Raw genomic sequence first — 23,368 nt, forward strand, 5'->3', positions numbered from 1 at the left:
CAGTGGTGCAGATCGCCCTGCTCCCCAGGATGGGAGGACCTTTGGGGAGGCCTGCTTGGACAACTTCAGAGCTGAGGGAAAGACTGGCCACTTGCCTAGTCTTCCCTGAGCCTGTCCCAGCAGCTGCCCCTTCTCTGTTGCAGGGACTTGTAACATTTGTGACTTAATTAAACCTCATCTCCACAGAAGCATCTGGGGATAAACTAACAACACCTCTTTGGGTACTGGGCCAGGACTTGTTTCCTTTGACATCAACACCCAGGACCTGTCACAGGGGAGCCAGGGGAGCCATTGGCTTGGGCCACATATTCAAGAAAAGCCTCAGATGTACACTTCTCACCCCATCATCAATTGAAGTGAATCATGGAAGCACACTGAGAGAAACTAAAAGAAGACATTCACCAGAAAACTTAAAGTTGCATCCCATTACCAGACCTCATGCCAGCAAAGCACTAAATATCACACAACTCATGGAACTAATTTGTGAATTGCACAGCTGTTTTGCAGGCCATTGCCATGCATAAAAGAACACTCAAGAAATTAAGCCTACAGATTTTGAGTGACATTTAGCTATCACTCAAACCATAATTGGTATAATACTCTATGTTTTATCAAAAACTTTAAAGTTACATCACTTTACCACAAAAATTCTGCATTTTAGGATAGAAATACTTCAAATAGTGTACTTTTTGTATACAAAGAAGTAAAATGATAGTATACTTTCTCGTATTTTTGTGTTAGAGTAAAGATTAAACATATAATTTCTGCAATGCTGTTTTGGCATAACTTCTTTGCTTCATATGTCAGAGGCCTCCATAATGGAAAGTGTCCCAGGGCTCTCTTGAAGGCAGCAAGGCCTGTCAGTGCAGAATTTTGCCTTATGACCCTGGGCTTAAGGGGATCAGGGTTTGAGCCCTGTCTCAACTCACATAACGATTTCCTTCCGTGTCTGATCCAGCATCATGTACTGCGTCCACTCCTGTTGAGTCTCATATGTCTTAGACTGATCCACGATCTTTTGGAACATCGTCCTCTTCCTACAAAACACACCAGTTTGTTAAAGGAGCACATCTTAGAATAAGGCAACCCCTGGCCTTCTAATGTTGGCTGTTTCAGACAGAGGCTAATTAAAACAACGTAATTAAAAAAAAGAAAAAAAAAGGTGAAAAGAACCAATGCCTGGGAGTGAAGACCTAAGTTCTAACTCAGACTCTACCATGGATTTGTTATCTGATCTTAGCTAATCTTCCCCTGGATCTCAGTTTCCCCATCTGTATAATGGGGGTAAAAATATCTAACTCATAGAGCTGTAGTGAGAGTCGATGTGTCCATAGCAAAAGTATGGTGCCTGGCACAGAGCATATACTAAATCAATTAGAACTGTGGTGTTCATTATCATTATAATCATTGCTATTCTTTTTTTTGACCACACTGGGTGGCTTGTGGGATCTTAGTTCCCCGACCAGGGATGGAACCCGGGCCCATGGCAGTCTTAACAACTGGTTTGCCAGGGAATTCCCTAATCATTGTTATTCTTAAAATGAAGAAGAAACACCAACTTGAAATACAAGGCGAGGTCTGTAGCAATGATCGCGATGTCCATCATGTGGATTGCATGCTCATGCTGCCTGCGATTGAGGTTTTGAAAGATATTCAAGCTCTAAAGAGAAAACCATAGGAGAGATATAGGAAGTGATGCCAGAAGTAAAGTTGCTCAACTACTGATGGCCGCCCCAGGTGATGGGAGAGGCAGCCCAGGCCAATGCCTGGCCGCACTCAGGCTTCTTGTGAGATGGGCGCTCCTTCTCAGGCCCCAAAGCCAGTTTAGAGGGTCCTCATCCTACCTCATCTCTCAGCAATGTTTTGCCAAACTCCAAGTGGTGTCTTTCCAAGATGGAGGACCCATGGAGCTTGGCCAGTGGGTTCTGGGATCTGAATGGGAGAGAAAGAGAGACACAGAGAGAGAGAGAGGATCAGTATGAAATGGCTGAGGTGAAGGCTAAAAACATCATCCTTTCCTGTCACCTCCTAGTTCTGCAGGCAGAGAGGTTGAAGTTCAGGAATAAGAAGGAATTTGCCACACGGTAGGACAGTGGGAAATAGGACTAGATAGCAGGTGTCCTGACCCTCAGGCTTTAGTTTTCTGCACAATTGACTCTGGGCCTCTTTGAGGTCATGCACTCCCTAGAAGTGTGGACCCTTATCTCCAGAAAAAGGCACAAACACAATGCCACGTGCACTTTTAGAAACTTATTGGCCCAGTGCCAATCCATGGACATTGGCCCTGGGCCGTACTTTGAACATCACAAAGCCCCAGATCCTCCATACCTGATCCTTAGGGGAAGCCACTGAATTCCCACAAGCAATATATTTATTCATGTCTTTATTCAATAAATATTTGTTGAGCCCTTTTTATGCGCCAAGCACTGAGATCAGTACTTAGCTTCCCGTGAGGTAAAATGTAAACACAATCTCTAACCTTGGAGCAGCCGGAAAGAACTGAGAAGACTCAGAGAAGCATGTTCTAGGGCTTGTTAATGACTTACAGGCTGTGGGCCCTGGGAAGAGCCTCAGTTTCCTCATTTATAATATGGGTATCACACTCGTCCCTGCTCTGCCCAGCCCACAAGTTGGTCACGAGGGTCCCCCAGAACATGGTTCAAGGACTCTGCTTCAGAGACTATCTAGAATATAAGCTCTGTGAGGACAGAGACTGTGTCTGGTTTGCTCACCCTGGTACCTCCTTTGCCTAGCCTAGGGCCTACCATACTGGTGTTAGGAGCATTGTAAACCCAAGGTGAATAAATGAACCGTTCTCAGTTACTAACATCTTGGCTTGAATTAATTCAACAGGTAGGAAGGGAAGGAGAAGAGTGAAGAAGTTTAATATATTAGTTTCCTGTTGTTGCTCTGACACATTACCACAAACTGAATGGCTTAAAACAATAAAATTTTATTATCTTACAGCTCGGAGTTCAAAGTCTAAAATGGGTCTGCAGAGCTGCTTCCCTTCTGGAGGCTGTAGTGGAAAATCTGTTTCCTTGCCTTTTCTAGCTTGTAGAGGCCCCCTACATTCCTTGGCTTGTGGCCCATCCTCCATCTTCCAAGCCAACAGTGTAGCATCTTCTGTCCTCTCTGACATCCCTACCACCTCCCTCTTATAAGGACCCTTCTGACTATGTGGGGCCCACTTGGATAACCCAAGATAATCCCTATATTTCAACATCCTTAACTTAATCACAGGCATGAAGTTTTTTTTTGAATGTAAGGCAATATATTCCCAGGCTCCAGGCATTGGGGTGTGGACATATTTGAGAGTCATTATTCTGTCTATCACAGGAGTTTACCCAGATCCAAAGGGCAGGAAGAAGTGGGAAGCTGTGGACTGCGGGACTTCTCCTTGGCAAGAGAGTCTGTCTGAGACCCATTCAGATCTAGGTAATCAATCCTGGAGGCAGGAGGTAGAGAGGAGGGCCAGTAAGCACTGACTCACTTCATTTGGTAGAGATTGTTGGTGCCTCTGTGGTCAATGTCATGGCAGAAGGCGGCGGTGACCATGGCCAGGGCCTCCAGGTCTGTGAAGTATTGCTTCAGCTTTCCAGTCTGGAAGAGCAGTCAGAGATAGCACTCACTCCTTTCTTGGGGGGGTTGGAAGCAGGGCTGAGAACTCAGGTGTGAGGGGGAGGGCCTGGAGCTTGGAAACATAGGTCTGATCTTGGCTCGACCCATGGCGCCCCAGGGTGACCAGATGTTTGCCGGGACTCAGGGGTTTTCTGGGATGTGGGACTTTCTGTGCTAGAACTGGGACAGTCCCAGGCAAATGGGGCTGGTGCGTCACCTTACTCCTGAGTGACCTTAGCTGGTCGCATCTCCCTCTGGGCCTCAGTATCTCATTGTGCACACTCAAGGTGGAGGGCATCAGACTGGATGATTGTTGAGAAACTGACAGCCCTCGAGTTTTAGGATTTAGAGTGTTTTTGAACATGACCAGACTGGTAAAGCAAACCTTCCAAGCCTGGTCTACCGATTCAAGCACAGCCCAGAAGAATTTTTCTGTGAGCCTCTTGCAAGTACTTAACTCCTTGTTTGTGCAGGTTGTTGGAGTCAAGGGTGAAAAGAGCCCTGGGGAGGTGATGCTGACTCTGTGACTCTAAGAAATAAATCAAGTTTAAGGGGTGTGTTTTTCACCCTCAATGACAGCCTAGCCAGAATTCCTGCCTCCTGGCCCTAGAGCTTACTCTGCCCTGACCATTCCGGCCACAAGGGAAAGGAATGAGGATGAGGAGCCTGGGCAAGGGCAGAGAAGTGTGTCATAACCTGGATGGGAAAACACTTTTAAATGAAATATAGAAACTGCAAACCCTCTGAGACAAAAAGACTGACACATACACATAGGTATGTCCATCCAAGGACACAGTAGCACTGTGTGTAATAGTGAAAGATCGAAAACAGCCCCCATGTCCAACAATAGGGGAGCTGGGTAAAGAAATCATGGTCTACTTGAACAATGCAGAGTACTCTGAAGCCACAAAGTTAGATCCTGGATAGGCCTTAAAAACATTCAGTGGAGGCTTCACAGGCGAATTCTATCAAACATTTAGAGAAGAGCTAACACCTGTCCTTCTCAAACTCTTCCAAAATATAGCAGAGGGAGGAACACTGCCGAACTCATTCTACGAGACCACCATCACCTTGATACCAAAACCAGACAAGGATGTCACAAAGAAAGAAAACTACAGGCCAATATCACTGATGAACATAGATGCAAAAATCCTCAACAAAATACTAGCAAACAGAATCCAACTGCTCATTAAAAGGATCATACACCATGATCAAGTGGGGTTTATTCAAGGAATGCAAGGATTCTTCAATATACGCAAATCAATCAACGTGATACACCATATTAACAAATTGAAGGAGAAAAACCATATGATCATCTCAATAGATGCAGAGAAAGCTTTCGACAAAATTCAACACCCATTTATGATAAAAACCCTGCAGAAGGTAGGCATAGAGGGAACTTTCCTCAACATAATAAAGGCCATATATGACAAACCCACAGCCAACATCGTCCTCAATGGTGGAAAACTGAAAGCATTTCCACTAAGATCAGGAACAAGACAAGGTTGCCCACTCTTACCACTCTTATTCAACATAGTTTTGGAAGTTTTAGCCACAGCAATCAGAGAAGAAAAGGAAATAAAAGGAATCCAAATCGGAAAAGAAGAAGTAAAGCTGTCACTGTTTGCAGATGACATGATACTCTACATAGAGAATCCTAAAGATGCTACCAGAAAACTACTAGAGCTAATCAATGAATTTGGTAAAGTAGCAGGATACACAATTAATGCACAGAAATCTCTGGCATTCCTATACACTAATGATGAAAAATCTGAAAGTGAAATCAAGAAAGCACTCCCATTTACTATTGCAACAAAAAGAATAAAATATCTAGGAATAAACCTACCTAAGGAGACAAAAGACCTGTATGCAGAAAATTATAAGATACTGATGAAAGAAATTAAAGATGATACAAATAGATGGAGAGATATACCATGTTCTTGGATTGGAAGAATCAACATTGTGAAAATGACTCTACTACCCAAAGCAATCTACAGATTCAATGCAATCCCTATCAAACTACCACTGGCATTTTTCACAGAACTAGAACAAAAAATTTCACAATTTGTATGGAAACACAAAAGACCCCAAATAGCCAAAGCAATCTTGAGAACGAAAAATGGAGCTGGAGGAATCAGGCTCCCTGACTTCAGACTATACTACAAAGCTACAGTAATCAAGACAGTATGGTACTGGCACAAAAACAGAAAGATAGATCAATAGAACAGGACAGAAAGCCCAGAGATAAACCCACGCACATATGGTCACCTTATCTTTGATAAAGGAGGCAGAAATGTACAGTGGAGAAAGGACAGCCTCTTCAATAAGTGGGGCTGGGAAAACTGGACAGGTACATGTAAAAGTATGAGATTAGATCACTCCCTAACGCCATACACAAAAATAAGCTCAAAATGGATTAAAGACCTAAATGTAAGGCCAGAAACTATCAAACTCTTAGAGGAAAACATAGACAGAACACTCTATAACATAAATCACAGCAAGATCCTTTTTGACCCACCTCCTAGAGAAGTGGAAATAAAAACAAAAATAAGGAAATGGGACCTAATGAAACTTCAAAGCTTTTTCACAGCAAAGGAAACCATAAACAAGACCAAAGGACAACCCTCAGAATGGGAGAAAATATTTGCAAATGAAGCAACTGACAAAGGATTAATCTCCAAAATTTATAAGCAGCTTGTGCAGCTTAATAACAAGAAAACAAACAACCCAATCCAAAAAAGGGCAGAAGACCTAAATAGACATTTCTCCAAAGAAGATATACAGATTGCCAACAAACACATGAAAGAATGCTCGACATCATTAATCATTAGAGAAATGCAAATCAAAACTACAATGAGGTATCATCTCACACCAGTCAGAATGGCCATCATCAAAAAATCTAGAAACAATAATTGCTGGAGAGGGTGTGGAGAAAAGGGAACACTCTTGCAATGTGAATTGGTACAGCCATTATGGAGAACAGTATGGAGGTCCCTTAAAAAACTACAAATAGAACTACCATATAACCCAGCAATCCCACCACTGGGCATATACCCTGAGAAAACCATAATTCAGAAAGAGTCATGTACCAAAATATTCATTGCAGCTCTATTTACAATAGCCAGGAGATAGAAACAACCTAAGTGTCCATTATCAGATGAATGGATAAAGAAGATGTGGCACATATATACAATGGAATATTACTCAGCCATAAAAAGAAATGAAATTGAGCTATTTGTAATAAGGTGGATGGACCTAGAGTCTGTCATACAGAGTGGAGTAAGTCAGAAAGAGAAAGACAAATACCGTATGCTAACACATATATATGGAATTTAAGAAAAAAAAATGTCATGAAGAACCTAGGGGTAAGACAGGAATAAAGACACAGACCTACTGGAGAACGGACTTGAAGATATGGGGAGGGGGAAGGGTGAGCTGTGACAAAGCGAGATAGTGGCATGGACATATATACACTACCAAACGTAAAATAGATAGCTAGTGGGAAGCAGCCGCATAGCACAGGGAGATCAGCTCCGTGCTTTGTGACCACCTAGAGGGGTGGTATAGGGAGGGTGGGAGGGAGGGAGACGCAAGAGGGTGGAGATATGGGGGCGTGTGTGTATGTATGGCTGATTCGCTTTGTTGTGATGCAGGAGCTAACACACCATTGTGGGGCAGTTATGCTCCAATAAAGATGTAAAAAAATAAATAAATAAAAAATTTAAAAAAAGAAAACATTCAGTGGAATAAGTCAGACACAAAAGGACAAATACTGTGTGATTCTACTCATGTGAGATACCTATAATCAAATTCATAGAGACTGAAAAAGTAGAATGGTGGTCGCCAGGGCCTGGGGACAGGGGAAATGGGGAGCTGCATTAATATTGTTGTTTAAAGGGGACAGGGTGTCTATTTGGGAAGTTGGAAAATTTCGGGAGTTGGAGAGTGGTGATGGTTGCACAATATTGTGAACATACTTAATGCCACTGAATTGTGCACCTAAAAATGGTTAAAATGGTAAATTTTAGGTTATGTATATTTTACCACAATAAAAATATATTTAAAGAATATGATCGATATATTTATATATTTTCAAATGAAAAAAGCATGTTACAGAATAATAATATTTAATTGGTTATGAACAAAATAAACTTTGTGTATGTGTGTGTTAACAAATATGTCTCGATGCTTCTTAGAAGAAAATCTTGAAGGAGTTGTGTCATGGTTTTCTCCAAATACCGGCTTGGGGGTGGGAGAAGAATGTAGCTTTCTTTTACTTTTTATTTTATATACTTCTCTCTTCTTGGAATTCAGTTATGCTAAGCATGTACTCTTTTTGCATTTTTTTTAAAAAAGCAGTAAGTAGCAGAATGATGCTGCTGCTGCTAGGGGAGCTGCACGAAGTCGTCCCAGTGTGGCGGGAGCTCGCAGCCGCCCGCGGTCCCACCCACCACGCCGCCCAGATGCCGCCACCGTCGTACCACCAGCAAGGAGAACATGGTCTGCCCCACGTTGAAGCCGTGCCGCCAGTTGTGGTAGGTGATCCTGCGGTAGCCCTTACTCAGGGAATACATGAACCGCACCAGAACCTGCGAACACATGCACATCAGTGAGGAAGCAGCATTGCGCCAAGGCTTGGGGGTGATGGTGGTGGGGATGCTGCCTGCTGAACCCCAGATGCTCCAGCCCCCGCCCTGGACCACGTGTGGGAACTAGCAATAGAGGCAATAAGGCTGTGAGAGCACTCTGCAGACTGCTAGGTACTATGACAGTGGACGTGGTTATGAAACAAGGCCCTGGGAGAAGCTTAAAGGAACTGTACGGGAGAAAAATCAAAGGGGTCTTTACATCAGTGGTTCTCAGACTTGAGTGCACGTCTGAATCGCTCCGGGCTGTGGGGAGGCCTTGCGAAAACAGTTTCTGATTCCTTACAGCTAGGAGTGTGTGTGTGGGGGGGGGATGGGGGGGCGCGCGTGCCCATGCGCCCGTGTTGATCCGTTTTCAGGTGATGCTGATGTGCCTTGGGGCAACACATTTAGAACCGCTGCTTTAATCAAAGAAGTCTGGGAAATTCTGCACGCGATATACCCCCACCCCCACCTTTTTGTCCATCCCTGTCCCCCTAGATGCACAGCACACCTAAGGAATTCTGCAGGGGAAAAAGTCCTGTTTAAATGGATTTAACCCACTTTTCCCACTCTGTTTGACTGTAGGACTGCTTTTGGCGTCCCATTTATCCATAGTCTTCAGAACTCAGTGCCTCAATACCCACCTTGAGAGACACCACAGTTCAGAGGAACCATGTGTCTGTTTTCTGATAAATGACGCATCTGTGCGATGTGACTAATGCTTTAAATCCTAAAAGCTGAGGGTACACTCTTTTTAAGGCAGTTTACAGATTGAGGTTTTTTTTTAAAAAAGCAAGCAAAAAAGAAACAGGGAAAAGAAAAAGGGAAATCAAACGTTTGTTTCGACCTCACCTCCTGAGGAATGTGAAATTTATCCACCACCCTGAGCTCATAGTACATCTGTATTCCACATTTCACCAGCTCCAGTTCCGTCAGGGGCAGGTCGCTGAAGTGGAATTTATTAATTTCATATTTCTCTGCATCTGGCAGCTGTTCTTGCTGTGTGAAACATGGAGTCAAGTGACTGGGACACATGAAGAGTTCCTGGGTCCCTCTCCTATCCCCCCCACCCAAGCCCTGTCCCTATCCCGAGTCCGCTGGAAGGATCAGAGCAGGGTGGCAAGGGTCATGCTTGGCAGAGACACTCCCCGCCCATGCTTGGGGCACACCCTGCGCTTGTAACCGGTCAGGGCCAGCGCTGCTGCCCAGCTCACCAGGATCTCAGCCAGTTCTTCTTCCTCGCATTCCCACGGCTCCTTCCCATACACTTCTCTGGTTTTCTGCCGGGGCCCGAAATAGCAGAGAAAAGAATTAGTTTACTACATCTAAGGTCTAAATGTATCTCTACTTTTCCATTTCCTTTTTTCTTCTTCCACCAAAGTTCTTGCAACAGAGCTACCAACTCAGAGAGGCTGTCATTCAACATTTATTGACAAGTAAATTCAAGGTCATGTGCTTTGGAGCCATGGAGCCATTCGTGCATATTCGAGCTCTGCCAGTTACTGGCTTGGATCTCCCATTTCCTCATTTGTAAAATGGGGATAATAAAAGTACTTAACTGGCAAGTTAAAATTAGATGATGCAAAGTCTTTTTTTTTTTTTTTTTTAAACGTGGGTTCTTAGCTCCCAGACCAGGGATGGAATCGATGCCCCTTGCAATGGAAGCGCAGAGTCCTAACCACTGGACTGCCAGGGAATTCCCTTATGCAAAGTCATTTCCAAAAACATATATGCAATTAAATTAAATAATGCATGTAAATCACCGAGAGCAGTGCTTAGCACATAGTAAGTGCTAAAATTAAGTAATGCTGTTGTTGATATTGTTATTATCGCTGACTGGGGGTCTGGAGTCCTTGCTCATGGTCCTGGCTCTTCCTCTCACTTACTGTGTGACTTGAGACAAGTTCCTTCCCTCTCTGGGCCTATTTCCCCCTGTGCTACAGGAGGGGGGAACCTGGACCCAATAACTGGTTTCGGATTTCTTGATCTAGAGTATAGTCTGTTAACTTTTAACTGGTTCACTGAAGCTACGCCTCCATAGGGTCTCCGTGTCCATCATTTGGCTTAAAATTATGGACTGAGACAAGCGAACCATGGGTCAGTTCATCCATACTGGATGTTTTCTCCTTTGGCTTTATCAGTTATTGGGATCAAAATGATCAAATTTGTTGTATCTTCCCAGCTTAAGAAATGCCCTCTGAAAACATTGGTTTATGTTGTTTCAACTTGTGCAGTGTATAAACCAAAGTCTTGGGAATTCAGCTGGGCATCATATCCAATGCCTTTTGGCTAATTCTGTTTACTTCTAAAATCTTGATCTCTTTGAGACCAAAATCCCAGGAATGGTGGATCAGTGATTCTCACATATCTTTGAAAGCCTGTCATCCAATTTCCCACCCAGGTGGGATTTTCCTCTATAGCTTCCCTGATATATGATCACTCACCTATGCTTAGATACCTCTCATGATGGGGTGCTCACTACCTCCCAAGGCAGCCCTTTCAGCACAGTGATAATTTGCTCATTATCCTGAATGTTAAATGAGACCTATTTAACGAGCTGGGTGATTTGGGGGCAAATTACTTCCCCCTTCTGGGGCTCAATTTCTTCATCTCTACAATGGGGGTAAAAATTCTTACCCTGGGACTTCCCTGGCGGTCCAGTGGTTAAGACTCCAAGCTTCCAATGCAGGGGGCGTGGGTTCGATCCCTGGTCAGGGAACTACAATCCCACATGCCATGTGGCACGGCCAAAAAAACCAAATCCTTTCCCTGCCCACCTTACTGGGCTATTGTAAGCATCATAAGTGTGAAATTGCCTTATATACTGTACAGTGATGAAACTGTGTGAGGGCTTCCTACAAACATCTAACCCCCTTCTGAACTATTTCTTTGCTCAGAAAGATTGAGTCTTCTAAGTGAGCTGACCTCATGGAGGGAGGCTCTGAGCAACTGACCATTGTCCATTGGTCTCTCAGATCGAGCTTCCTCTCAGAGTAGGGACTGTGGTTGGTGACTCCATCTCTAGTACCACGTTAGCCCTGAGCACAGAGAAAAATGGAGTTTCTAGAGCTGTTAAGCCGAGGTCTGGTTCTAAGACTGAGGTAACCCTGCAAGAGACAGCTGTCCCCATAGCAGCCATTTCTAGAGTAGAAACAGGAAGAAAACACTACTCACCAAGATTTTCTGGATTTCTTCATTGTCACACTTCACATGATATTTCACCATGTCTTGGAAAATATCCTTCCTGTTTTCAAGTTTGTTCATTGACTCATAAGTGTCAGGATTTAAGACAGACCAGCCCAGGAATTGAGTCAAAGACTGAAAGGAAGGAAAGGAAGAATCAGAGGCAGAACATCCAGGTTTGATCCTGCCTCTGTAACTTAGGGCAAGACTCTGTAAACTTCCATTTTCTCAGCTACAAAATGGGTTTGATTAGCTGTGTGCTGCCCTCCTCAAAGAGATGTTGTTAGGATAAGATGAAATAATGGATGGGAATGCACTTTGAGTAAAGCTCTAACACACGTGAAACGCCATCCTGATGTCTAATCATTTCACAAAAACGGAATGTGTTGTGCGTATGTGGGGACATGGGATATAAGTGAACTCTCTGTACTTTCTGCTCAATTTCGCTGGGAACCTAAAGTTTCTCTAAAAGGTAAAGTTTATTAATTTTTTAAAAAAGGGAATATAGATTTCTCTGGCAACTGCTGCAGTGCAGAAGGGAGAGCAAAGAGAATAAATGTTGATTTAGGAAAGTGTCTACAAGGTGAGCTCCCATCCCTCCTGAGCTGGGGCAGCAGCACACAAGGGCCCCACCATGCGGCTCTGGGAGCCAAGTTCGTTGGTGAGCCGACTCTGAATACCACGTCTAGGGGCCTCCTCAAAAACCGTACCTCCATGAGGGTCTCATCCATTTCATCAAAGGGTTTCCCATCTTTGCGATTGTAAAACGTGGCCACCCCAACAATTTCTTCCTTCTTGTTCACAATTGGCATAGAAAGGACATTTTTAATCGTCCATCCGGACTCATCCAGAGGCTCTTTCTGCAAGAGAAGAGCCAGAGTAAGTTTGCTTCAGGTACCAGGCTGCAGAGGCATCTGTAATGGACTTCATGCTGCATTTTGACCCTGATTGGCTGAGGGGGTGGCAAGAGGTTAGACCTTGTTGGGCTTTGCGTGATTTTAGTCGCCAAATGCCATGAGCAGATTGCCCATCTGATGGGAGCACCGTAAGCCAGATAGCTATACTGTTTTCATCCCCAACATATCAGGGCCATCATGTGCCAGGCAACGAGTTGTGTATTGGGGATCTAATGATGCAAACAAACAGACCAGGGAGGTAGTGTTTCCCTTTCAGATACAGGAGCTAATTGCAGGGGACTGGCTTAAAAGGGGCCATGTTGGTGATGCTTGTGACTTTGAACTAGTCAACCGGATATAACCTGTACCTTTTGCCTCCCGACCTGCCTTTCTGTGTTCCTTTTGGCATGTCGTTTTATCTCCGTGAGCCTCAATTTTCTCATTTATAGATGGGGTTGGTAGTAAGAGTATGTACTCATGGAACAATTGAGAAAATAGAAGTGAAATATCTTGGTCAATCATGAGGTACCATTTGTGAGTCATTTCCCATCTCTCTGAGCCTCACTTTCATCATTTATAAAATGGGGATAACTAGACAATTTCTAGCCTTTTTTCCACTGATTCATTGAAGATTTATCAAGTATTTTACAATGTACAAGAACCTGAGCTAGAAGATGGGAGAACCAAGAAAAATGAGGCAGAGGTGTTGTCCTCAGGTTGCTCACATCTGGAAGGTAAACAGGCAATCACACTGCATGTGGGAAGTTCTGCAAGGTACTTTGGGAGCCAGAGGAGGGAAGGAAGTCAAGGAAGGCTTCCTGGAGTTGGAGAATCTTCTAGCTCGAAAGTTCCAAGATTTTAAAGGGGGTGAGATGATAATTATTATTATTTAAGTAGCTCTTGAACTCAGCACCTGGTAGGAGAGTGATTTCAGAGGAATGTAGAATACAGTCCAAAGAGCAAAGAGCTGTCAGTCAGGAAACTTGAATTCAAGTTCCCAGCTCTCTCCCTAACCTTTTCTATGACAGCCTCTCTGAAGGCCATGATAAAGAAGCAGATTTTATTGGAAGTGAATAAAAGTGAAATGGGAAAGTATTAAACATTTTTTTTTTTAGTATTAAACATTTTTAAGGAGCAAAGTTACTTGATGCAACTTATGTTTTTCTTTTAAAAATCACTCAGGCTACTTTGTGGAGGAAGAGTTGGAGACAGAAGACTAGAATCTAAAAACAAGATTAGACTTTATTTATTAAAGTGGGTAAACTACAGTTAATCAGATGACTTGGGTAAAGATCAAGTTCTGTTGTGGTTATAATCAGATTAGCAACTCTCAGCAACAATTTGCCTTGTCACACTGACAACACAAGACATACGGTTTTAACCTTGGAAGGATATTCTCTCTAAGGTCTTTCATAATGTTATTTAAGGAGTAAAAAAAAAAAAAAAAAACCACTAATTTTGCTATGAGCCATTTTTATTTCCTTCTTAATTATTTCCTGACTGCTCATTATTTGGTTTTCATACACCTAGCATGCTAAACTCAAGAAATATTGACAGAGCACCCAGAGCTGCACATGTTAAGAAAGATAAGCCCCGACCTTTGACCAAAGGAAGCCTATATTTTGCCAAGAGGAATTAATCTAAAAGACAAGGAAGGATCATGAAAGATGATGTAAGGGAAATAGAGTAAGAAAGCCAAACTCCTTGGCATGGTCTTCCAGGCCCTGTGTGACCTGGTCTGTGTCTACCTCTCTAGAGTTTCATCCTGCCACTCTCCCCTTAGTCTCATTGGTCTACTCTGGTTCCTTCCAACAAGCCCTCTCTTTCCTGCAATCCTCTCTCCTTTCTTTACTGCCCAAACATAATTTCTCAGGGACACGTTCCTTGACTCTTCCCAGATGAAGTCAAGCCCCCCCTGGGAGAGTCCCTCCTCTGTCCCTCTGCTATTGTCCTGACCAGCACTCCACATGCCTCTTTCCCCATATGATCGTGAGCTCCCTGAAGACAAAGACCATGCCTGTCTGGTCCACCTCTGTAGCTGGTGTAGCATCGTGCCCATGCCTGGCCCAGAGCGTGCCCTCTGCAAACATTTTTTAAAAATACAAACAAACAAAATCAAATGGAATACTAAACAACATTCCATGATAATCCTAAGGAGACAGAAACGATATTCAGCCAGGGGAAGCAGAATAAAACTTCATAGAAGTTTCATAGCATTTGGGGTTATCATTGAAGGGCAAAGGGGATTTGGACAAGAGATGGTAGTAAGGGAGAGAACAGCATAAGCAAAGGTCCTGAGGCCAGAAAGCAAAGGGTGTAAACTTTGAAACTAAATGGGACCTTGGATTTACCAAATTCGCTCTCTCCCCACTTCCATGGGCACATGACTTTTTTGCACTCACATTTTTGCTTTGTTGAGACTGCTTCCCAATAAAGTAGATGGATTCTAATGTATTTGAATCCTCTTTGGGGGGAAAAATATCATATGACTGAGAGAGTAAATAAAAAATAACTTACCTGGAATGCAAAAAAGTCCTCTGCAGGTGCATTCATGATGTTGCAAATCTGAAAGCCATGAAGAGGAATAATGGAGTTATGATTAGACTTGATAGATTACCCATTGAGGGCAATGGGCATGATATTTTCAGAAATATCACGTCCTTATCCAAGGCATTCACATTCTTTTCATCAGATAGACATGATTAAGATGGTTTTGAATTACTAACTGAGGCTACCAAACAGGAAATCTGCCTTATAAACATGGCTTCTTACCATTTGCTTCACTTCTGAGTCATTTCCAAGCTTTGAAAAAGTTAAGGCTACAATTTGTTGTTATTAATAGCTGTATAGTGTCCCATTTTCTTCTTTTTAATGTTAGCTTTTTTCATATCTCATTCATCTTTTATTCATTTTTTGGTTAGACATATCCATACACCTATTCTTCTTCAGATTCTTTTCCCATATAGGTTATTACAGAGTATTGAGTAGAGTTCCCTGTGCTATACAGTAGGTCCTTGTTGATTGTCTATTTTATATATTGTAGTGTATCTATATTAATCCCAACCTCCCAGTTTATCCCTACCCCCCGCACCTTTCCCCTTTGGTAACCATAAGTTTGTTTTCTAAGTCTGTGAGTCTGTTTCTGTTTTGTATATAAGTTCATTTGTATCATTTTTTTTTTGATGATGGCCATTCTGACCAGCGTGAGGTGATACCTCATTGTAATTTTGATTTACATTTCTCTAATAATTAGTGATATTGAGCATCTTTTCATGTGCTTTTTGGCCATCTGTATGTCTTCTTTGGAGAGATGTCTATTTAGATCTTCTGCCTATTTAGTTGATTGTGTTGTCTTTTTTTTTGATATAGAGCTGCATGAGCTGTTTGTAAATTTTGGAGATTAATCCCTTGTTGGTCGCTTCGTTTGCAAATATTTTCTCCCATTCTGTGTGTTGTCTTCTCGTTTTGTTTATGGTTATCTTACCTGTGCAAAAGCTTTTAAGTTTAATGAGGTCCCATTTGTTTATTTTTGTTCTTATTTTCATTTCTCTAGGGGGTGGATCCAAAAAGATCTTGCTGCGATTTATGTCAGAGAGTGTTCTGCCTATGTTTTCCTCTCGGAGTTTTATAGTGTCTGATCTTACATTTAGGTCTTTAAACCATTTAGAGTTTATTTCTGTATATGGTTTTAGAGAATGTTTTAATTTCATTCTTTTAGATGTAGCTGTCCAGTTTTCCCAGCACCACTTATTGAAGAGACTTTCTTTTCTCCATTGTATATTCTTGCCTCCTTTGTTGTAGATTAATTGATCATACAACAATGATGTATGATGATGTATGTGTGGGCGTATTTCTGGGCTTTCTCTCCTGTTCTTTGTGCCAGTACCATACTGTTTTGATGACTGTAGTTTTATAGTAAGGTGTCCCATTTTCTTGCCCCCTTTTGTTGAGTATTTGGTTATGTCCAGTTTTTTTAATTAATGTAAATAATACCACTCTAAACATCTTTGAATCAATTATATATGTTTTGTCAGGAAGGAGTTTTTCCTTGTGCTGTAAACTTCACAGCAAATGAAGAAGTAAAAGGTGCTGTAGCTCTGATTGTATTTATATTGCAAGGTTCCTCTCCTGAAAACTGGACCAGTTTACCCTATCATGCAGATAACACTTATCTGATCCCTCCAGAATCCTGCCTATGGGGTCACTGTATACAGTTGCGTAGCATGTGCACTGCACAAAGGCATCTGGCTGAGGGGGTGACTGGGAGTTGAAATCCAGCCTGTTCTTGACTTTCAGAACAATGGCCCTAGCCTTTCTCTTTTCATCCATCAAGAAGGGACACCTTTTTCTAGTTCTCAAAAAGGTACCATGTGAGCTTGCTTTGACCCTGCCTATCCCAGTAGATCAGACCATTCTGTTGTCTGAGAGGATGAGCTGTCCCTGCTCCTGTTCAAGACTGCCCACCCACTGTACCACGCCTCTGGCTTCTCCTTGGGCCAATTCCATCAGTTGCTATTGTTCTCTCCTGATTTCTAACCTCTCTGAGGGCTCTTTAGCTTCAGTCCATGGGCATGCTTGGTTCTCTCCCAACCTTGAAAACAAAATCCTCCCTTGGCCCAATGTGGTCTTTGTAGTGACCATCAGGTTTTCTCCTCCTTCTCTTGCATTTTCTACCTTCTCTTGCATTTTCTACCTTCTCATTACCCATCCACACCTCAGCAGACCACCTGCTGGTTTCTTCCTCCACCTTGCCACCAAGGCTGCTCTCATCAGGGCCATCAATGACCTCCTAACTGCCAAGCCCAATGGGAGTTTTTGGTTCTTATCTCACTGGATCACTTTTGCTGCATTTGTTATTCTCTCTCTTTGTTGAAACTTTCTACTTCTTTGGTTTCCATGACACTACCCTCTCCTGGGCCTCCAGACACCTCTGAACCTTTCTTCTGATTCTCCTTCACACACTCTTCTTCCTCCACCCAATCATTAAATGCTGGCATCCTCTAGTATTCTACCCCGAGTCTCCCTCACTCTCCCTGGTGACTTCATCCGCACTCATGGTTTCAAGTACCATCTGCTCCTAGGAGCAAAGTGGTCAAGGACCAGATATACTATCATATGGTCTGTAGTGTAGTCAGTACAGATCTCTACCTTTTGTTGACACAAATCTCTATCTCCATCTGTCCTCTTGCTCCACAGCATCAGAGTCATCTCTTTAGCTGCTTGCTGGACACTTGCTTCTGAAAAAAGTCTCTGTTGCACCTTGTCTGAAAGTGATCTCAGCATCTTACATCCAAACCTGGTGGCAGCATTATCTGTCCAATCTAGAAGCCTGAAATTGGCTTTGGTCCTTCTCTCCCTCCCTCTCTGCTCACAACCAATCCCAAAGCCCTTTCAGTGTTAGATCTGAGCCCTGATCTGCCTCTCTCCACCTCATCTCTGTCTGAGTCATGAGTATTGAATGAGCAAATGTATTCACTGCCTGGCTTATCATAAGCACTCCATGGCTGTTAGCAATGAAGACAGTGTTCTTTACTGCCTTTCCCTTTGTTGAGATGTTCTTCATCTCTTGTTTGTAAGGACACACTTTTCGCTCTGCTTCCAGTCTTAGTCCCTTCAGATCTATTTTCTAGGGAGCGTTCAGAGTTTCCTTTCTAAAATGAAAATTCATTGTGCCAACCTCTTGCTTAAAAACCCATTGCCTGTAGATTAAAGTTCCACCCTCTTGACCTGGCGTCCAAGGCTACTGTGATCTGGCCCCTCCCTCCCTCTCAAGCCTCATCTCTTGCCATCTTCCTGTCTCAAACCTAATACTCCAGCAACACGGAACTGCACACTCTGTGTCGCTTCAAACCTCCAAGTCCTAGTTGTTTGCCCATGTTGCTTCCTCCACCTGCAATCCCCTTTCCTGCCCCACCTGCCTAACCCCTATTTATTTTAAAACTCAGACCAAAACACTCTGGCAAGTAAAGCTGGTTTAGATGCTTCCTACTTTGTGTTCATAGAATGTACCATGTACATCTCTATCTGACCTTATCACATTATAGTCTAAGTATCTGTTCATAAAGATATCTCCCATTTGACGATGAGCTTTAGAACAGAAACTATTTGATTCATCTATCATTGTATCCCCAGAGCCAACCACAGCACCTGGCACATAGAAAATGCCCAATAAATAAACACCCTGATACACGAACAGCACTGTGTAGTGTGTGTGCCTGGGGAAGGATACAGAGATAAGCAGGCTCAAATATTGGGGTGATGTGCAGCTATGACCCTTCTCTCTAGGGTAGGGGATACTGTCACTCTGCCCTGCACCCCAAGCGGGTAGGGCATGGGGGGAGATAGAGCATTTGAGCTCTGTTGTGTGGGCTGGAAATGTGGCAGGGACGGGGTTGGGGGGGTGTTGGGAGTGGCAACTAAGTCTCTGGGATGAGAGGCTGGGACTTGTTCTGTGGTGAGCCTGGTGGACCAGCCACTTGTGACTTTATCCCTGACATTTGCGTAAGTATCTTTAGTTGTCACTGAGACTGTGCACCTTTCCATCTGAGGGTTCTTTCTCTGTGTATTTCATATTTCTTCAAATGTCAATTCTCTGCACATCCCCTTGGACCAACCGTCGAGTGAATTGAGAAATGGGAGAACCGGGCTTTTAGAGATACACAGTTCCCATCGTTTTTCCCACTCTCTTGATCTGAAATCCCTTCACCTTTCCACCTGATTCAAAACTCTCCCCCTTCAAAATTGTATTACTTACCAGGCCATTTTGGGCAACGTAAGTGGGAAGGCCGCTCACTAAAGCCCAATGGTCCGGAGGTGGATTCCTGTAAAGGCCAAAGACAGTGGTAACTTCTTTTTTTAAAAATAGATTTTTTAAATTAATTAATTAATTTATTTATTTATTGGCTGCATTGGGTCTTTGTCGCTGTGCATGGGCTTTCTCTAGTTGCGGCAAGGGGGGGCCACTCCCCGCTGCGGTGCAAGGGCCTCTCAGTGCGATGGCTTCTCCTGCTGCGGAGCACAGGCTCTAGGCGCACAGGCTTCAGTAGTTATGGCTCACGGGCTCCAGAGTGCAGGCTCAGTAGTTGTGGCGCATGGGCCCAGCTGCTCCGCGGCATGTGGGATCTTCTCAGACCAGGGCTCGAACCCGTGTCCCCTGCACTAGCAGGCGGATTCGCAACCACTGCGCCACCAGGGAATCCCCCAGTGGTAACTTCTGATGTAGGGACAGTTGGACTAAAAACTTGAAACTGGATCTTACCCTCCCTCTTCTCTCTGGTGGCTCCAGGCACCCACTTACTATACCAGACCAAGCCCCAAATCTTAGCTAAGCATCTTAATGTCCAAATGTAGACACTGAGAAAAAAGCGATAAATCAGTTTTATTAATTTCACACTGAGTTTGACTCCCTAAGAAAAGAGACAAAATTCATCCAACAGATTGCTATTGGCTGCTGAGCAAAAACAGATGCCGTCATTTCCCTCCATTTAGTACTTACATACAGAGAGTTAGCTTAATATCATGTAGAGTGAGGGAAACCCATCTAGGATGAGCTCCTACCACATACCAAGCACTAAGCTAGGTGCTTTACATACTTATTTATCCCATGCAGCAATAACAATTTTGGGTATTATTTTTACTTGTTTATTGCAAAAAATATATACACACGTGGAAAAATGCATTCAAAACTTCATCAGTAGTTTGAAAGTGAACTCCTATGAAATTATACCTGGCACTTCCCTGGTGGCGCGGCGGTTAAGAATCCGCCTGCCGATGCAGGGGCCACAGATTCAAGCCCTGGTCCAGGAAGATCCCACATGCCGTGGAGCAACTAAGCCCATGCGCCACAACTACTGAGTCCGAGTGCTGCAACTACTGAAGCCCACGCACCTAGAGCCCATGCTCCGCAACAAGAGAAGCCACCGCAATGAGAAGCCCACGCACAGCAAGGAGGAGTAGCCCCCGCTCGCCGCAACTAGAGAAAAGCCCGTGTGCAGCAACAAAAACCCAGTGCAGCCAAGAATAAATAAATAAATTTATATAAAAAAAAAAACAAACCAAGAAAGAACAACCTTGTCGGTACCTTGGAAATCCCTGACCTGACCCCCCGCCACTCGCAACCTTCTCCCAAACCCCAAACGTAACCATTGTCCCAATGTTATGATTCTTGCTTTTCTGTGGCCTGTTTTCCTGTAGCCTGTTTCACCTGTTTTAGGTAGAATCAATGTGCATACATTATTTCATTGGACTTCATTTTCATGCTGCTGTAATTCATTTGTTTGATTGACTTCAACCGTTTTCCCTGGGAAGGTTGCATATAATTTATGCATTCAACTGTTGATGGACATTTCCCTCAGTGCAAGGCTAATATGAGCATTGCTGCTTCCACCACTCTGGTGTATATGTGCATTCAATTCCATGTGCTAGTTCTAGGAGTAGAAATCCTGGGTCATAAGATGTGCATGTCTTCAACTTTACTAGGTAAGACCAAACTGTTTTCTAAAGTGATCATGCCAATTAATACTTCCATCAGCAGTATATTAGAGCTTCCTTTACTCCACGTCTCTGTCAATACTTAGTATTTTCAGACATTAAAAGAAAAATTGCTTTTAGAAGATTAAGGAAGTTCTCCTCTATGGAGATAATTATGTCATGTTTCTCTTAACGTGGCAGATTGTATTTATTCATTTTTCTAATGTTAGCCCTGCATTCCTGGAATATACCCAATTGGGTCATGATGTATAATCCTTTTTAGTTATTATTTGCTAAAATTTTATTTAGCATATTTGCATCTATGTTCACAAGTGAGCTTGGTCTGAATTTTCTTTTTTCATACAGTCTTTGTTGAGTTTTGGTGTCAAGTTTATGCTAGCCACTTCTTTTTCTAGTCTCCTGGATAATTTGTATGAGAATTGCATTATTTCTTCCTTAAATATTTAATAGAACTCACCCCTGAAGGCATCTGGGCCTGGAATGTGTTTGTGGGAAGGTTTTAATGTATTTTATTGTTATAAGACTATTGTGGTGTTCTATTTCTTTGTGATTTATACTTAGTAGGTTTTATTTTTGCAGGAATTTGCCTCTTTCATCTAGCTTTAAAATATTTTGGGCATAATATCCTCTTACTATCTTGTTAATTTCTGTGTCTTTGTGGTTATCCCCCTTTTCCTTCCTGATACAGCTCATTTGATTTTCTATTTTTCTTGCACAGTCTTGCCAGAAATTCATCAATTTTGTTAATCTCTCCAAGAAACCAGCTTTTGGCATTTGTTCATTATTCTGTTAATATTTCATTAATTTCTGGGCTTATCTTTATTCTTTTGGGGAGGGTTTATTTATTTGCTTGTTTGCTGTTAGTTTCTTGAGATGATGTGATGGATAGCTTCTGTCTACCCTCCAGATCCGCTCTCCAACCTGCTCCTCCGTGTCCCAGGAGGCCGGTCTGTGTGGACTCCATCAATAGGGTGCCTGGCCTTCCAGCTTCTGATTGAATTTAGCCCAGTGAGGAGACCTGGCCAAAACTAGAGGCAGGTAGAACAGTTAGGTCAGGCTATTTATTTCCCTGGGTTCCCCCGGCAGGGTTGCTCTGGGTTTGCTGCGTCTCTTGACTGAAAGGCAACACTTCTCTCAAGATGCCCTGCTCTACATGACACTTTCTCCGTCCAGGTTCTAGAAATTTCCTGTGGGCCCAGGAATGCTTACAACAACCTCACTACTAGCATATTCTCTTTCAGTTTCCTTCATTCCACCCACACCTCTATAATTCATCCCTCTATAAGTAAAGCCTCCTTGAATTACCCTAATTTGAATGTGACGCCTATTATCTGCTAGGACCCCGACTGATACAAGTGGGTACAGAGTTTATTACTTTATATTGTATTCTTTTCTCATATGAATATTTAAGACTGTAAATTTTCACCTTAAGCATGATTTCTGCATCACACTGGTTTTGATATGTAATATTTTCTTTCTTTCAGAATATGTCATAATTTCCATTGATTTCTTCTTTTACCCATAGATTATGGGTCTTTGTTGCTGTGTGGGGGCTTTCTCTAGTTGTGGTGAGCAAGGGTTACTCTTCTTGCAGTGTGTGGGCTTCTCATTGCGGTGGCTTCTCTTGTTGCGGAGCACGGGCTCTAGGCACACGGGCTTCAGTAGTTGTGGCCCGTGGGCTCTAGAGCACAGGTTCAGTATTTGTGCACACAGGCTTAATTGCTCCGCGGCATGTGCGATCTTCCCTGACCAGGGCTCGAACCTGTGTTCCCTGTACTAGCAGGCAGATTCCTAACCACTGCTCCAGGGAAGTCCCTCTAATAATGCACCTTGAGACCTATTTTTATCTGATAGTCACATAGTTACATCAGTTTTCTTTTGATTATCATTTGCAAGGCATATCTTTTGTTCATTCTTTTACTTTCATTCTATCTGCATTCTTATCTTTTAGATAGCTCTCTTGTAAATAGGATATATGGTATTTCTTTACGTATATCTCAGAACTCATCAGTTCTTACAAGAACTGGTTGTTATTTTCTTTTTTTCTTTCTTTTTTTTTTTGGCCGTGCTATGTGGCCTGCAGGATCTTAGCTCCCCTACCAGGGATGAAACCCATGCCCCCTACAGTGGAAGCGTGGAGTCGTAACCACTGGATGGCCAGGGAATTCCCAAGAACCGTTGCTTATATGCAACTGAGAAAGATAATATTCTGCCAATTAATCTGTAATGCAGTACTTTTTGAACTTATTACTCTATGAATATCAACAGAGCTCTTTTAGCATTTAGGTATAGATTTTTATCATATTTCATACCTTTTTCCTGGCTTTTTATGCCATTCAAAGGCACTTTTTGTTTCCGTGCTGCATCATAGAATAATCTCTTTAAGTTACTTCTAAGAATTTATATTAAATTCAATGTGGATACAGCCACACTGTAGAAAGCAGCAAGGTGGATGTTATCAGAGGCTAGAAGGGTGTGATACTTGGTGAGGAGTGGTGAGACATTGGGGAGAACTGTGATCTGTGATAACTCAGCATACAGACAATGAGT

At 42.9% G+C, this 23,368-nt stretch overlaps 1 protein-coding gene across 2 annotated transcripts in view; it reads right to left on the reverse strand.

Moving 5' to 3' along the window:
• PDE6A (phosphodiesterase 6A) overlaps nucleotides 1-23,368 on the reverse strand; it is a gene marked incomplete at both ends in the record, with an annotated part of 68,894 nt that overhangs the window by 17,120 nt on the left and 28,406 nt on the right. For both annotated transcript variants that reach the window (XM_082650922.1, XM_082650921.1), the window contains 11 exons: nucleotides 930-1,037; nucleotides 1,560-1,660; nucleotides 1,845-1,932; nucleotides 3,494-3,603; nucleotides 8,103-8,210; nucleotides 9,102-9,248; nucleotides 9,464-9,529; nucleotides 11,424-11,567; nucleotides 12,143-12,292; nucleotides 14,846-14,893; nucleotides 19,083-19,149. In XM_082650922.1, coding sequence (XP_082507048.1) covers nucleotides 930-1,037; nucleotides 1,560-1,660; nucleotides 1,845-1,932; nucleotides 3,494-3,603; nucleotides 8,103-8,210; nucleotides 9,102-9,248; nucleotides 9,464-9,529; nucleotides 11,424-11,567; nucleotides 12,143-12,292; nucleotides 14,846-14,893; nucleotides 19,083-19,149 — 1,137 coding nt within the window. The remainder of the gene's footprint in view (nucleotides 1-929; nucleotides 1,038-1,559; nucleotides 1,661-1,844; nucleotides 1,933-3,493; nucleotides 3,604-8,102; nucleotides 8,211-9,101; nucleotides 9,249-9,463; nucleotides 9,530-11,423; nucleotides 11,568-12,142; nucleotides 12,293-14,845; nucleotides 14,894-19,082; nucleotides 19,150-23,368) is intronic.

This window comes from Grampus griseus (genome assembly GCF_964374135.1).
Source record: "Grampus griseus genome assembly, chromosome: 3".
NCBI lineage: Eukaryota > Metazoa > Chordata > Mammalia > Artiodactyla > Delphinidae > Grampus > Grampus griseus.